The sequence below is a fragment of the Cynocephalus volans genome, chromosome 9 (genome assembly GCF_027409185.1).
Source record: "Cynocephalus volans isolate mCynVol1 chromosome 9, mCynVol1.pri, whole genome shotgun sequence".
NCBI classification, from domain to species: domain Eukaryota; kingdom Metazoa; phylum Chordata; class Mammalia; order Dermoptera; family Cynocephalidae; genus Cynocephalus; species Cynocephalus volans.
The window spans coordinates 145,257,993-145,272,940 of NC_084468.1; the positions used below are offsets into that span (position 1 = coordinate 145,257,993).

Genomic DNA, 14,948 nt, shown 5'->3' on the forward strand with positions numbered 1-14,948 from the left:
GGCAGCTGGCTTGTTATGGGAACTTGTGCTGGCCTTTGGCCTTCTTCCTTTTCTTAATTTGAGTAAGAAAAGGGTGAAATTAAGAAAGTGTTACTCAAATATAGTTATTCATTTAAAAAAGTATGTATTTAAACTAAAGCATTGTAAGTCATTATGGTGAAAATGTAGAAATACCAAAATTATTCATTTTATTCTGCATAATAAATTCACACAGAGCTTCCTTATATTATATGCCTTTTCCAATATTCAACTGTTTTTGATCTAGAAAAATGAAATATAGTTCATCCTAATTGTTACTAAAGCAAAGGTAATTTGTTTACTGCATGTCATTTTACAAAAGAAACAAAAGGATGCATGGAGTCAATTATTTTATATTATGTATTTGTAAAATAATTTCTACATGGAAAATTATGTAAATATTTTAGGCGAGAACATAAAGTTGTCAGTAGTATTTGCTGTCCTTATAAACTTGGCTTTCTATCCAACAGCTGGTGTCTTCCATTCGGGAGTGATCTAAATCTGAACCCCATACAATTCTTCTGCTTCTGAATAGTAGATTAGTCTATGTTTCCTAATCGATACTGTGTTATTTCCAAATTGCAATGAGTATTCACTATGCTTTCTTTATTTGTGACTCTTTGATTTTTCTGGACCCTGAGAATTATTTCTGATCCTGGGTAACTCAGCAGATTAACGGGGTTTTTACTGAGTGTTACAAAAGTAGCTGATCTACTGACTTAAAAATGATGAAAATTGCTTTTTCTTGAATAAGCCCTTGATTTTACTTTGACTTTAAAGATTTTCTTCTGAAAACATTAGGATATCTTGATGAATTTACTAAGTATAGACTTTGGTGTAGTGGTAGTAAGAATTAATGAAGTGACAAAATTTTACTGATATCTTTGGAGAACTAACTATTAAGCACAAAGTCCGTTTAGATTATGAAGATTTGCACCTTTCTACTTGAAGCTGTATCATCTAAACAAAATCTCCTGCCTACACTGGCTAATGGCAGAAATTCAGAGTCATTAGCTAAATTAACTGTTTATGTGGCTGGTCTTTAAAATGTTACAAACTGTAATGAAATTACTGAGTTGAGAGCAACTAATTGTATGTAGTTCAAATGTATTCTAACCGAATGCTCTACCTGGCTTTCTTAATGACCATTTAAAAACTACTGAAAGAAAACTGTTAATGAATCTTAGTGCCATAAAAATACAGCATCTGGAACAGTGTAGAAATGCTTCATATCTGTATAGTTCATATCACCTCAGAATCTGAAAAGTCATACTGCCTCTTACGTGTTAACCTAGTGCCCCATATATTTAAAGCAGAAAGTGAAACTTTGGAATACTTTCCCTAGGTTTTCAAAACCTATAAATCATGGAGAAAGGAATAGAATGCATGTTTCTCATGTCTAGACTTCATGTGTTAAACTAGGAGTTGAAAATTCAGGTCCCTACACCAAGGTCAGAGGTACTCCAATGAAAGGAGATGGCAGGAAGTCTCTGGATCAGAAGGAAGTGAGAACTGAGAAAAGTGGAGAACTTGAAAGCAAATAGCCTTTGAAAGAGGCCAGACACCACTGAGCTCTACTGGTTGTTGTCATATGGGAATATGATACCAGTAAAGCCAGATTCCATGATTTTCAAACTAATTCAGATGTATGGAATTATACATGAAATAATCACATATTTAAACACTGGTAACTAAAATTCAAATTTTAAGCCCTGTAGGTCAAATAAAACACATCTGTGGACTGTTAAGAAGCAACCTCTGGATTAGATTCTAACACCCCCTGTACATATATATATGCTATTAAATATGAGGAATACTGTCTTTTATCAATATTTATGCTCAATCAAAAAAATGTTTTTTGTTTTTTTTAAAAAGAAACCAGGATATTTCATTAATCAACAGATAGTAGGTACCCACTAGGTTGCAGCAACACATTATCATGAATATTGAAGAAGATAGACGTGTTTACTGGATTTCTCTGGTTTTTTAACACGTTAGTTGAGAAAAACAGGATTTCCTGATAGGGTTGTAAATTACTGGGAATGGAATATCAATAAAGGATCAAAGTTGTATTTAAGGGGTGATTCTACAAAAGCCGAAGGTAGAAAAAGATGACTTTTCAAGTTCCATCTTAGCATCATGTTTTATTTATTATACAAAAAATTGGAGTGGTGGTGGTGATGGTAGATATAGTAAAAACCAGAAAATTTAAATATGTTATTTAAAATTGTCTCTCTCAAATTGAAATATCATGTTTGACAAAGCTGAACTGAAAATTTTATGTAGAAGGAGGGTGGGGGAAAAAAACAAAACAAAACAGAGAGAACTACACAGAGGCAATGAAACAATTTGTAGTTCCCTAAGGGTAAGAAGAGAAATTTAGAGACTCATGGAGCACAATGTGTCATTTAGCTACTCCAGACAGCATACAGCATCTGTTCAGTGGATAAAGTAAAGGGCAAGGAATAAAGGTCCATTTCTATTTTAGGCACTGATTGCTCTGGGACCTAGAGAAACAGAGTGTCACCTTTTGCTACACAGGTCACCCCATATATTAAAAAAAGATAACGCATATCCCAGAGGCACTTTGTGCATCATTTCTGACATGTATAAACCATTTGTAGATTTTTTAAATCAAGGCGCACGAAAGCAGGAAATGTTACTTTCCTTCTCCGTAATTTACAGAATTCATGAAGAATTGCCATGGCTAGCCATTGGTCCGATGCCTACTAGAATACTCTTATCTGTTTTTTTGTTTTTTTTTTAATCTCTGCTTATTCTGGAAGCTATCGTGTTTATTTCAAAGCAATGTTCTTTCTATCCACTTTTGCTTTATGTTTAATTTAAATGAAAAAGCAGCTTCAGGCTAAGTCAGTATTTAAATTGAGGTCTCCATACTCTCCTTTAGAAATTGAGGCATCCTTATATGTAAGGCTGCAGGCAGGCAAAAAGATGAATTTCACATGCTAAAATTTAGGGGCCCAGCTATTAAGCATGAATTATATAAAGTTCATTGTCTTTGTTTGCATCCTTTACAAGTTGTCTTTTTGTATCTTTGAGTGAGATGCTAACTTTACATTTGACTCACAGTCTTGTCTGAATTCTTTAGAGAACTATAACATAAATGAGGAATTTGAAGATAAACCTTATAGACAAAAATATACTTACCTCCTCTCTCTCTCTTACAGCTTAATACACAAAATGGAAAATAATACTTTTTCTTTCCACCTACTCTTTTTTTTTTTTTTTGTCGTTTTTTCGTGACCGGCACTCAGCCAGTGAGTGCACCGGTCAGTCCTATATAGGATCCGAACCCGCGGCGGGAGCGTCGCCGCGCTGCCAGCGCAGCACTCTACCAAGTGCGCCACGGGCTCGGCCCTTTCTTTCCACCTACTCTAATTATAATGAGCCGTCAAACCAATCCCAAATAAAAAGAAACAAAAAATAGTCCACAACTTATAGAAGAAATCTTTCTCTTCTATGACCTAATGCTTGACTTTCAGGAAGTTTGATGAGTTTATGTCGTTTTAATGCCATCTATCATCTAATCTACTTGGGTACTTACTCAAAGTTCCCACAGTTCTCATCAAATACATTGAATTACAAGTATATTTTGCACAGATGTACATATATGTGTTTCTATGTATGTACTTATGCACATAAACACACATTTTAATTGTGAAAAGTGATATATAAATCAGAGGCCCTAGAATATAAATCAAAGAAAGGAAGGATTATCTGCAAAACTTAGCTTCATTTTGCACATTGAGCCCAACACAGGACATGTACTCTTTATGAATATTAGCATGTTAGCGGAATCTTATTGGGGAAGAAAGGGGGATTTTAAAACTAGCCTACTTTGCAAGTTCTCTCTCCCAAACCAGTTCCTGTGGATACTGTACCTTCCGGAGGGGTTTGAGCTTGGTCTCCATTATGAAATCATACTTGCAGAGCTCACAGCAGCGTGTGTCAGAGCTCTTGATCCACTGGTGGAGGCAGGACTGGTGGACAAAGCGCAGGGTCCCCGTGCAGCGACAGGGTGTGATGAGGGGGCTCTCTTCATCCCCTTCGCAGTGACAGATCCTGGGAAAGGACACAGCAGCCAGTATGAGATCTCCCAGAGAGCTTTTCTTGCCAGTGTATTTTTATTCTTGCTTATACAAGACTATATGAGAAGCTGCAACCTAAGATTTAGAACATATGAACGTTTCACTCCAACTTTGATGCTAGAACCAAATCTATGATCAATATGAGTTTACTTTCACTTTTCTGGTCATTGCTGGGCTCAAGTCATGTTATGAGGCATTAGACACTGGTACATCAAAATGTACTATCAGTTTGGATACCTGCACCTGCCAGTCACAAGGAAGGAAGGAAGGAAGGAGGGAGGGAGGGAGGGAGGGAGGGAGGGAAGGAAGGAGGAAGGAAGGAAGGAAGGAAGGAAGGAAGGAAGGAAGGAAGGAAGGAAGGAAGGAAGGAAGGAAGGAAGGAAGGAAGGAAGGAAGGAAGGAAGGAAAGAAATGGGTGAATTGTATGGTATGGTATGTGTCTCAGTAAAACTGTTACCTACCCACCCCCCAAAATTTTAACTGACATTTCATTCCTACACCAAAGCCAATTTTAACAGTACAACTATTGAGCTATGTCCCCAGTTTATTTAATTGGCCACTGTCTATGAGCTACCATTTATAAAAGTTATTACACAAGTATTCTATGAATGTTGTAGTCTGATAACTTCATTGTGTTATTTTGATGACAGTTTTATTGGGCCATAGTTTATAATTTATTTATTTATTTGTTTGTTTGTTTAATTTTTTTACATGCTATCATCATCTTTATTTATGTTATAGAAAATTAGAGAAATGTCACTTTGTATAACATAAACACCCACTGTGAAAATAAAAATGTTTTTATTATTTTATCATGATATAATCAGCCAATATCTGGTCACATAAGCCCACATAGCATTTAATACTGTAGCAGAGTAGAAATGGGTTTTATTTCTACTATATTGGGTATTGAATAAAACAAAAAGTAAAGTTAACACAGAAAGTCTCAGTCTGAACATATTACAAAGATTTTCCTAGGAAGATGCACACCTATTTGGTCTAAGCTGTCAATAATCATCATTGTTTAAAAGTCCCAAAAATTACTCATGAGAAAAAATTCAAGTAAAGTACATCCTATTGTTTGAAATGTTAATTACTAATCTGCCAATGAGTTCAGAATTCAACTAGTTTCTGAATTATTATGAATTCTAGTTTTATAGATACACGGTCTATGAAATCTTCATTATGCTCATATTCAGATTTTTAAAAATAATTTATTTTCTTCTTTGGATGAGATAAGCCTTTCATATCTCCAGGTTGCGAACTCAAATCTCAGCTCTTCAATAATTCTAATAATTTGACCAGCTGTTAAAAGTTGCTACTAACTTTCATTAGAAATATTGTTTTAAATTTGTTAGAAATACTAATGTTAAAAGTAACATTTAAAGTTTTTTAAAAAATCTACAGAACTACTCTTTTTGAGCTGAGTCATAGTGGTAGGCTGGAAGAAAAGCATGAATTTTAAGGAGTGGATTTAAAATCTATCCATCTCTCTCTCTATATATATAGAGGTATATATATATAGAGAGAGAGAGAGAGAGATATCAGCTGTCTCCCCAGGGAAAATAAAATAGCTGCTCAGATTGTTACTGCAGTATGATACAGGAATTGAAACCCAGCACCCCCACAACCTCAAAATAAAGAAGTATGACAGAGTACACAAGTATTCTGAATTCATTTCTTAAGTAAAAATAAAGTAAGTCAAAAGAAACATGATTTCTGAAGTCCTGGGGGTGGGGGTGGGGGGGAGTGATGGGTCCCTCCTTCCCCTGGACTGAGTTACAAAGTAGCACTGCAAATGGTGGGCAACATGGTGGTGGTGGGGGGGGAATTATCTGAGTGCCTATTCTTTGAGAGCAAAACCTGAAGTATCTCCTCTCCAAACGTAGGCCTCAGGAACTGGGCTTGTTTTACTGTGTATCATACTTGCTGGCAGTACAGTGTCACAGCATTGAAGCTCAGTAAATGTTAGTTGAAAAGAGTTGAATTCAGTCAACAAAATATGACCTAGTACAAAAACAGCCAATGAAAGGAAATCTGAGCTTCTATATTATAGTTCTTCATTTGGCTGCATATCTATTTTTGCAGTCATTGAAATCTAATGGATTATAAAGAATAAGAGGCTATCTCTTAAGTCCTTGAACCTCTTATCTACCTGCCTCCACACAAAGATTCTCCCTTCAACCAGAGGTCAGCAAACTACGGCTCAATTCTGCCCACTGAATTTTCTGTATAAATAAAGTTTTATTGGAACACAACCTGACCATTAATTTATATATTGTTTAGAGCTGTGTTTGTAGTATAACATCAGAGTTGAGTAGTTGCTGCAGAGACCATCTGCCTGCAAAGACTAAAATACTTACTATCTGGCCCTTTTCAGAAAATGTTTGCAGACCCCCGCCTAAAGTATACATGGAGATTCTGAGTTGAAGACAATATATGTTAAAGACAGTGTATGAATATTATCTATATTCATATGTCAATAATAAATACAAATTTCATAAAATAAATCAAACCCAATCTCTGCAAGTAATGAAAAAATTAAAGATTACATATAAAAGCACAAAATAAAAAGAAAAGCCCCTCTTGACTTGGCATTAAATCCTGCTCCTTTGATGGAAAATAATTCTCACTGGAAAAAGAAAAATTTGCAGTTAATGCCATCTGATAATTCACCACTAGAAAAAGGTCATGTCAAATGCTCTACAGCTTCCAAAAAGACTCTGAGGCTCTGATTTTTCACTGACATGAAAAAAATAACTTATTCATAAGCAGTTTTAAACAAAGACTTAGCTGATTACTGAGTTCAAACTGAGCTGACCAGCTTATTGGTTGTAGTTCAACTTCCCATTTCTTATAGAGTCCTTTTTTAAAATTTCTGTTAAAATTGTTACCTGAAGCACCACCAACAGTATAAATTCTCATAAAATTAAGTTTATTTCCCATAGGGAAAATCAAAATCTTTGCTCATTTTCATTCCCATTTCACATGATTTATTAGTACATGTTTTTAGCATTTTGAACTTTTTCTAGATTATTCAGCTCAAGTTGAACCCCCAAGAGTCTTTTCAAACCACGCTGAGATTGTTCCAGATGAATTTAAGAGCTAAATATAATTTCAAAAATCTACTAGATATAAAAAAATAATATGATAGTGGTGCCATTAAAAAAGAATTAGAAAATTCTTAAATTGATAGGTCTCATACAAATCATGATTGCTGAATTATAAATGAAAACACAGTAATGGAAATATAAATATACTTTTCCCAACAGAATAATAGTATAGAGGAAATGATTTTAATAACATAATAAAATTGCACTGTAAAATATTCATAATTTTGATGAATTTTTACTTGATGTGAAATTGAGGGTTGGGAATCGAGTGATTCTATGAAATCTTTGGCCACCCACATCGGTGCCTGTCACCTAGTGACAGGAATGAGCTAAATTCACAGATTTTATTGGTGTTCTAATATTTTAACAGTCTGCTTGCAATCTAATCAGCATATGTTGAGACTTTCACCATTTATGACTTGAATGAACTGGTTCTTTCACATAATTTTTAGCTTTCTGTGAACAGCAAATCACAAAATGCTATATAGCAACTACATTTTAGAATTATTATTTTTTTATGGGTTGTGTTTATGCATAAAGTCCCTTGCCTTAATGTTTGGATTTTTTAAAAAGCAGGCTTTTTTTTGGCCTTATGTATCTTATAATGACCTTGACCACCCTTGATCCCCTCCCTTGCCAAGGCTACTCGGCTTTGGTAGAATATTATTTTCTGCATAAGTTTTTTATTTTTTTTAACTATTCATTAATAAAAAAAGTCATCTTTGCAAGAACCATAATGGTTATGTAGCTTTGGGGTTTTTTATTCATTCATTCATTCATTCATCAATCATTTCATTCATTCCCATTTTCTTAGTTCTTGCTATATACAAAGAAAATTAGACAACAATAGCATAAGAATGCAGGGTGAATTGAGAGGGAGAGAAAGAACCCGGAGGCAGGGACCCTGTTTGGGCAACTACTGCAATCATCTAGGTGGTAAGAATCTGGAGCAATGTGGTGACACTGGGGAGGACATGAGCACCTTTACAAGATTGTTCAGTTCCTTCAGCCATTCCTGTAATCTACAGAGGGCATCTCAAATACAGGCTAGTCAACTCTCTTCTCCCATATTCCAGGCCATTTTTGCCCCTTTTCTTTTGGTCTACCTTCCCAATGTGATCCTTTCACTTGCCTACCTCCCCTTTTCTACATACCCTCCTCCAACTAAAAAATCTTTAGGCACAGTGATTATGGATACTGCTGTGTTTGTATTGGTTTAATTTGGGTGTTAAATCTTTTTCAAAACTAATTATCACGGCTAAAAGTTTGACACATGCTTAGAAACCACTTTAATAAGCTAAAAAAAATATTAGAAATACTTTGGGCAGAAGCCATACAGAAAGGTATTAGGCAGTGGGTGAGAAATTAGTGTTGAAGTAAATGAGTTGAAGAGATATAATCTCTCTGTCTGTCTCTCTCCCCGCCACCCCCCGCTTTTGAGAAATATAGCATAGCAGTGAAAGGATAGCAGACTAAAGTTTTATTGTTAATTTTCATTTCATTTTGTTTTTAACAGGGAAAACCTAAAGTTGTTCATAAGCAGAAGTGAAGTTGTCATGGAGAGGTAGACTTTAAAAAACATAGTATGGTAAGAGAATGCCCAGTTGTTAAATGAAGGTCCTTGAGAAGTCAAGAAAATATGGGGAGAGAAAGCACGGTAGAATATCTTTGGACAAAAAGAATACATGGGAGGGACACAGACACCTTTGAAAGCAAGAGGTAGAGGGAAAATGACAGGTAAAGATGAGAAGGGGATGAAGGCAAAAGAGATCACAGGAGCTTTGTCTGAGTGGTCTTGAGTTCTGTGATACAGGAAACAACATATGCTAAACAGAATAGAGGAAGGCATGGGGTCAAGGTGGTATAGAGGCAGTAAGGAACCAGAAAAAGTCAGTTGGAGCATGTGATGAAAAATTAACCAGGCATGAATATAAGAATTGTGAAGCATCTGTGAGCTCCCTGGTTAGATTGGACAACGTGAATTTACAGTCAGCGCTGTTAACACTGTGCTGTGACTTGGAGGTGTTCAGCAGTCAGAGCACAGTCCTGCAGCTGGAAGCACACTCTACACAGTCCTGAGATCATGAGGTCAGAAGAAGCAAGGAACACAAGGGAAGGATTCTGGCCATCAGAGAATACCTCATGAAAACAGCAGGTCATAGGGTCTAGACTCTGAGCAGGGAAGCAAGTGAAACCATCTTGTTGTCAGTGTCTTATGAGAAAAGGGTGGGTCTGAGGGACTAGAAGTCACTATGATTGACAGTGGGAGGAAGTGGTAAAAGATTGTGTATATGTAGAATATCCATATCCCCCATGGGTGGATTCATATCTCTTTTGTTCTACGTTTTACCCATTGTCATAGAAAAAATAAAAAATATTTTACAGAATTACTTGGTGTTTGAGATTTAGAAGTAAATTAAATCCTGACTCACATTCTTATTTCCTGTTCTGGGAAACTGCAAAAGTTCTCAGTTTACTCATTTGAAAAATAAGGTTAAAAATACCTCTTAGGTTCCATGACCATTAAATGAGGTAAGAGTGCAGTACCTGGCACATGGTAGGCAATCAAATATTTGCTAATATAATTTAATTTCTTTGAAGCACATAAATTTTTAATTGACTTTGAATTGTTCACTTTACTATGACTAGTCATGGGATCATAAGGTTGCTACCACTACTCCTAATTTGGTCTACCTGTGGTATTGCTTTCAGTGCGTTGGGACTAAATAGTTTCAGTAGCTAGTTGGTTAGTTGGTTAGAGCAAATGCTTGTAAGGCTAAGGTCATGAATTCCAACTCCAGACAGGTGAGTCAGCTACTGATAGACATTTGAATCTGCAGGTCAGTCATGTCACACATGTCTTAAAGAAAGTTAGCTGTGGGAACGTATTTGGGTCTGTGTAGGGTAAATGTGGGACTGAATTCGGTTTCTCTCTTTTCTATTCTGGGTGGCCTTGGGCAAGTTTTCAGAGTTGGTTTCCCCATCTGTTAAATCTTTTTGGCTATGTAGTGAATTCTTATAATTTTATATTGCTTCAGCATCATTTTGAGTAGAGGTTTAACTTTCTCATACTGGGAGCAGGGCTCAGTCACCCTCAGCACAGTTTCCAGTTCTACACCACACACATGGCTAAAGCCATGGCCAGAGATAAACTTAGAGGTGTCTCTCTTGCCCAGCAGACTGGGCTGTCCTCTTTCTCCCGGCTTTCTTTAAACAATCCAGGCATTTGCCCATGAACATAAAGAGATCCGCACCCTCTTTCCTGACATATATGAGGGTACTTCAAAAAGTTTGTGGAAAAATAGAATTAAAGATAATACAAATTTTTCCGTGAACTTTCCCAAGTGCCCTTGTGCTAGTTGCCATGTGTTCTTTCTATCTCTTTGCCTCTTCATTCCTGTTTCAGGTAACCCGGGGACAGAGGACCACCGTCCCAACTCATTACTCTCTCCTTGCCCAGTATCTGTAAGTAAAAATCTTTGGACATGTTTCTCATCGTGGTGGCGAATTGGATTTGTAATACTTGAAGTTGTGGGTCTAGATTGCCTCACTAAATTAGTGAATAGAGGAAAAACCAAGGGGTCAAGTATGAAATTCCCAGGGTAATCAGAGGAAAAATGCTAACCCCAAAAATAAAATAAAATAGAAATAGGGGAAAAAATCAGTCCACAGGAAGGAAAAATAATGAAATATGTACAGCATTGGAAAAGAAATTTGAGGGCATGGTGGCATGGTACAGAGTTTAACAGCTGTGGGTTTTGCCACTAATAAGTTCCTGCTGTGCCAAGATCTTGATTCCTCTCAGCCTAGCTTAGAAGGCAGTTTAGAGGTCTTGGATGTTGTCCATTCACTTCAGTCGACTCACAGATGTTATCATGCTCTGCATGTGCCATGAGGTGAAAAATGTTGGAAACACTGGTGTGACTGTTGAAAGTACGATCTGCATTAGATTTGCAGTTCTGTCTATCTGTGTCGATTAAATTACTTAATCTCTGGTATTACAAGTTCCTCATTAGTGAAATGGGAAGATAGCAGTGTCTACTTCACAGACTGTTAAGAATTAAATTAATCAAGTGATCAATAAAGTGCAAGAATATTTTTATTATTTTTATTTTGGGGGGGATCAAACTATTTTTATTGAGGAGTTGGTGGGAGAATAGTCCAAGAAGCACCAGAAGGACGAAGGAGATCTGATGTCATCGACTGGGCTGGGATCTTCCCAGCCTTGCAGTTGCGGAAAGATAAATAATATTTTTAAAATTAATGGTCATATGGTCATTTCCTCAGTCTACTGCATTCACTCTATCAAGGTCTACTTCTGGAAATGTCTTCAAATATAATCTCATACCTATGATACCTTCTTTCTCTTGGTAACACCACATAAAAATTCAAGACTCATCTAAATTTAAGACTCACACCCTTAATGAAACAGCCTCTAATTTTTCCTTCCCTACTATGCTCTCTCCATTTCTTGAGCTGTCATTGCTCTTAAAGCTGATATTACCCAGATCTGGTCTTTGCTGTTTGTGAATTGTTTCATCTATGCAAGTTCTGGTATTGTGAGCTGAATAAACTCATGTTTATTAATTTTGGGAGTCAGGATCTTTGTGTGTATTTGTTATTTCTATTATGGGTAATTTAAGTGATAAGTGTGTTAAAAAATCACAGTAAAGTTGGCTAAGCACTAGATCATAAATGGATTGGGGATGGATGCTTTACTTTAAGTTTTATTTAAACATGTATGGAGCATAGAGCAAAAGAGTTGGCTTAGTAAGATGATTTAGCAATTCTCACAAGTTGTTACCAGCTACACATCTTTTGTTTATGTTTTGGTAAAATTCACTTATAGTGAAAGTGAGAAATATGTAATCCTTTTATATACCAAGCACTTTTAAATTTGCATTTGAGGAACTAAACTGAGGTGTACTGATCTACCCTCTCTGAGCAGCAGAGGAAGTCAAACAAACTGATCTGCAGAAGAAAGGAGAAGTATCTTTTACTTACTAAACAGAGAAGATGGACAGTATTTAATATTATTCTTGCTAATACCTGTTTCTAGCTATGTTTATTGACATGGAGCAAGCACACATTTTTGGAATTAAAACAAAAAGGCCTTATAATCTGTATTTCTAAGATTTACTTAATAGAGACAAAGGTAAGTAATCTGAGCTACATTCAGCCTGAGAAGTAAAATATCTTGACCACTCTAGTTAAAAATGCAACTATGACATCAGAATAAAATATCTTATAAACAACTAATACAATGTTTGTAATCATAAGTTTGGTCATTCTGAATCTACAGACAATCTTTTTACCATCCACAGACGAGTGACACTTCTTCTTCATACACAAGTGATTTTTAAAAGTGTTCTGTTTTCTCAAAGGAATATTTTCAACTCAAAAAGCTGTTACATAGCATGACTTCCTGAATTTAATTTTATGCCCTAATTTGTCACCAGTGACTTGGTCAAAACCTCAGACCATCTGCACAGAGCTGTAGGAGATGATTAACAACAGAGACAATGACATAGCAACGTCCCTGGCTCCTAACTCTAATTCTGGAACTCATCCAAAATCCCAACTAATCAGCAGCATTTTCTTCCCACCAGATATCACACCAATGGAAAACAGTGGAAAAGAAGATAATGATCACCTTGCTGTGCCAATAATGGAAGCAGAGGAGGTCAATTCTTATTCAAATTCATAGGCAATGAATTCTGCAATGGATTGGGCAGGTTCTATTGGAATCACCCCCCTTGGGTCCCTCACCACCTCTGGAGATGGTTCAGTGCCATTGATACTAGAAATTTAAATCCTGCCTGGGATCAAGGATTCTTTATGAGACGGCTGTATTCTCATCTAGCCTAATGGTTCAGTATCATAGTGGGCGAGGCCCTCTGAGGATTTCTGAGAAGTCTCCATGGGTTCACGGAGCACATTAGATTTCCCCCATCTCTGTGTTGACATGTGTACACAGAAGTCCCAGTCCTGAGCACGCCTAACAATAGAATATATCTTGCTTGTTCATCAGCTCAGACTGTCCAAATACTCCAACTCGGGGGCGATCAAAAGCTGGATTGTGCCTATGAGGATAATCCCTCCCGTGTCAGCCATCACTTTGTTGCCCTGCCCATAGTCTTTTGGTGAGCTCAGACTCAATCCACTTTTGAGTAAGATGATTTTCCTTAATGGCATTTACCTTTCCAGATCTACCTCATAATTTTAGTGACATATAGATGAGCAAATAGATAATAGATATTGAATGAATATCCCAATGTAATAATTTTCTCCACATTTTCATGTCATAAAGTCATTTTATGTCAGCTTTGAGATCTTTTTGCATTTGTTTGTAAGACTGACAAAATTAAACTAGAACAGGTATTTCTAAGGAGGTATTCTTAAAGTTTTTAGGCTAAATTTTTATTACCTGCATTCACTGAAGTGAGAAGGGAAAACAAAAGGACAGATAATATAAACTCATTTGGCTTTTACTATGTGGATATAACCGAAGAAATAATGTGGTCAGATACAGAATAAGGCTTTGTACATACATAATAACAGAGCTGTCAGAAAAATTATCCAATTATATCTTTTTAATCTTTTTCTTTTCTGCATGTGGCAAACATTCTTAACTCAAATTGATTTCATGATAGTTCTCTGTGCCTGCTAAGCGTTTGCATTCACGTAGGCTCACCCTCGATGATGACTTCCTTTCAATTTTGTTGACTGATTAATCTTACCTGGCTAAGCATTACATCCAAGGAAGTTTCAAGTTGCTTCGGATAATTATAAAGCAGGTACTTTATTTAGAGATAACCCAGAATGCATTGAATTAGAAATACGCCTCTGCATATGAATTCTTCCACACTGGCAAGTAGGTGTCTTGGCAAAATATCGATGTTTTACAGCAGTTCCAGCCACTTAGAATGCAGACTGATTCGTCTTTATTCATTTATTCGCTCTTCATTCATTCAATCAGTCATTCTTTCAACAATTACTTTGCTGCATATGTACTATATACAAGGTTTTACAAGGTGCTGTGAAAAATGCAAGTATAAATAAGTCCTAGTCTTTGCCTGTTAGGAAGCTTATACCATGACAGTTTATACATTGGATGATTGCACAACTAGTCAGAATCCAAGTTAAACTGTGATGTGTGCCATATCAAGTGCTGTTGTATGCAAGGGAGGGGAAGATCCTGGAGAGATTGGGAGAGAAGTTAAGGCCCAGTGGAAGATATGGTACATAAACTGGAGTTGAAGCCTTAGGAGAATTTTGGCAGATGGAGATGGATGTTAGTAGGATGATCGAGGCATAGGAAATATTTTCAGTGAGTGCTTAGAGACAGGATTAACTGGGTAATTGGGTGAGAGTATGTGGCCAGGTTCGAAAGCAATATGAAAGTTTGGATAGGATTATAGGGGGATGTCACAGTGAAAAAGTAAGATTACGGAGAGCCTTGTATTTTCTTCATGCTGGGCCAACACTTACACACACACACACACACACACACACACACACACACCCACACCCACACCCACACCCACACCCACACCCACCCACCCACACACACACACACACACACACACACACACACACACACACACACACAAAGAGCTTTAACTGGATTCAGTTGGAGTGGGAATTTTAGTGCGAAATTAAGATTACAACTAAAAATGGGCAAAATACCTAAACAGACATTTCTCCA

At 36.5% G+C, this 14,948-nt stretch overlaps 1 protein-coding gene across 2 annotated transcripts in view; it reads right to left on the reverse strand.

Moving 5' to 3' along the window:
- MARCHF1 (membrane associated ring-CH-type finger 1) overlaps positions 1-14,948 on the reverse strand; it is a 470,370-nt gene that overhangs the window by 48,941 nt on the left and 406,481 nt on the right. For both annotated transcript variants that reach the window (XM_063108506.1, XM_063108505.1), the window contains exon 5: positions 3,921-4,101. In XM_063108506.1, coding sequence (XP_062964576.1) covers positions 3,921-4,101 — 181 coding nt within the window. The remainder of the gene's footprint in view (positions 1-3,920; positions 4,102-14,948) is intronic.